A 1,241-nucleotide genomic window follows, 5' to 3' on the forward strand; every position below is an offset into this window, starting at 1 on the left:
GGAGCCCATCTGAGCGAGCGCGTTCTCCGTAGCAACCCACACGTAATCGGTGGCTTGCTTGGGTTTACACGGACGAGCATCCACGATGGCACTCCAAAGCGTAGCGAACGCCTCAGGAGTGTCATTGGCTTGGGCCATGGTAACAAGGCGATGAACGGCGTCGTTGGAGGGGAGATTGAGAGCACTCTTGTGCCGCTGCCCCTTGGCCTCGGCATGCAATGAACGTAGCATGGAGGCGTATGACGCCGCAGGTGGTGTCGTTGAGGTCGACGAGGCAACAGGAGGGAAGACGGCGGAGCCGGGGTAAGGGGGGACATGGGAGGGGCGACCGGGAGGGGGTACATCGGTCGGGGAGTTTCGTGGTGCAAACGACGTTGCTGGGCCTTCGGTGCCTGCCGCGGGAGGACTGTCCAGAGGGGAGCCAGGGCGACCGGGGCCGGTTGCTACAGCCTGCACGAGGCCATCGGTGCTGGGTTCCGGGTCCGAGACGTTCGACACGGCAGTTCCGGTGGTGCCGGAGCAAGGCTGCTGCGAGCCCGGGTCGGAAGAGGTTGGTGCGGTGGAGACGGGCGGTGTCGACGCCGACGTAGTGGCGGTGTCCGAAGTCTGAGAGCGTCGCTGCGGGCTCGTCGGGGTTGATCCCAGGCGGGCCCTCGTCCACAGGTGGTCGTTGGCGCAGCAGGCGGGGTGGTGCCTTCGTGTTGCTACGGGTGCCGTAGGCGCTGGTGGCGACGGGAGCGGTGGAACGGGTGGAGGACATCAGCGTTCGGATGACTATTATTTAACCGGATGCGTGGTACAGGGTAAATTGGAAAGTCATGACAGCTTGGCCGAGTGTTCAAAGGATATATTATAGAATATACCCATCCTATCCAATATACCTGGAGCATTGGATATTTTCACTCTGAAAGGGGATAAATAGATTGTGGGCGGTTTGGGGGACGGCAGTCGTGGTGCGGTGGCCGGAATTGCAGCGGCGGTGGGGTGGCAGACATGACAACCGCGGCAGTGGTGACGGCGACGATGTCGGTGGCCGTGGCGTAGTTTGGCAAGGTGTTGACGACTGTGGCGTCGGCGGCGGTCGCGGTGGCAGTCGTGGCGTTGACGGCCGTTGTTGCGGCTGGTGACGCGAGGCAGGCACAACGGTGGTGGCAGTGTTGGCTGCGATGGTGTCGGCAGCCCTGGCGTTGGCCGGCATGATGTTTGACTACCGTGGTATCGGCGGCAATGGCGTTGGCCGT

At 62.7% G+C, this 1,241-nt stretch overlaps 1 protein-coding gene across 1 annotated transcript; it reads right to left on the reverse strand.

Annotated features, from left to right (window-relative positions):
- Nucleotides 1-216: 216 nt before the first annotated feature.
- Nucleotides 217-807, reverse strand: H310_15340 (hypothetical protein; the record flags this gene model as incomplete). Its single annotated transcript, XM_008883323.1, has 1 exon — nt 217-807. A coding segment is annotated over exon 1 (543 nt), but the record flags the coding sequence as incomplete, so codon positions are not given.
- Nucleotides 808-1,241: the final 434 nt, after the last annotated feature.

Source organism: Aphanomyces invadans, assembly GCF_000520115.1.
Source record: "Aphanomyces invadans strain NJM9701 unplaced genomic scaffold supercont1.368, whole genome shotgun sequence".
In the NCBI taxonomy this organism is placed as follows: Eukaryota; Oomycota; class Saprolegniomycetes; order Saprolegniales; family Verrucalvaceae; genus Aphanomyces; species Aphanomyces invadans.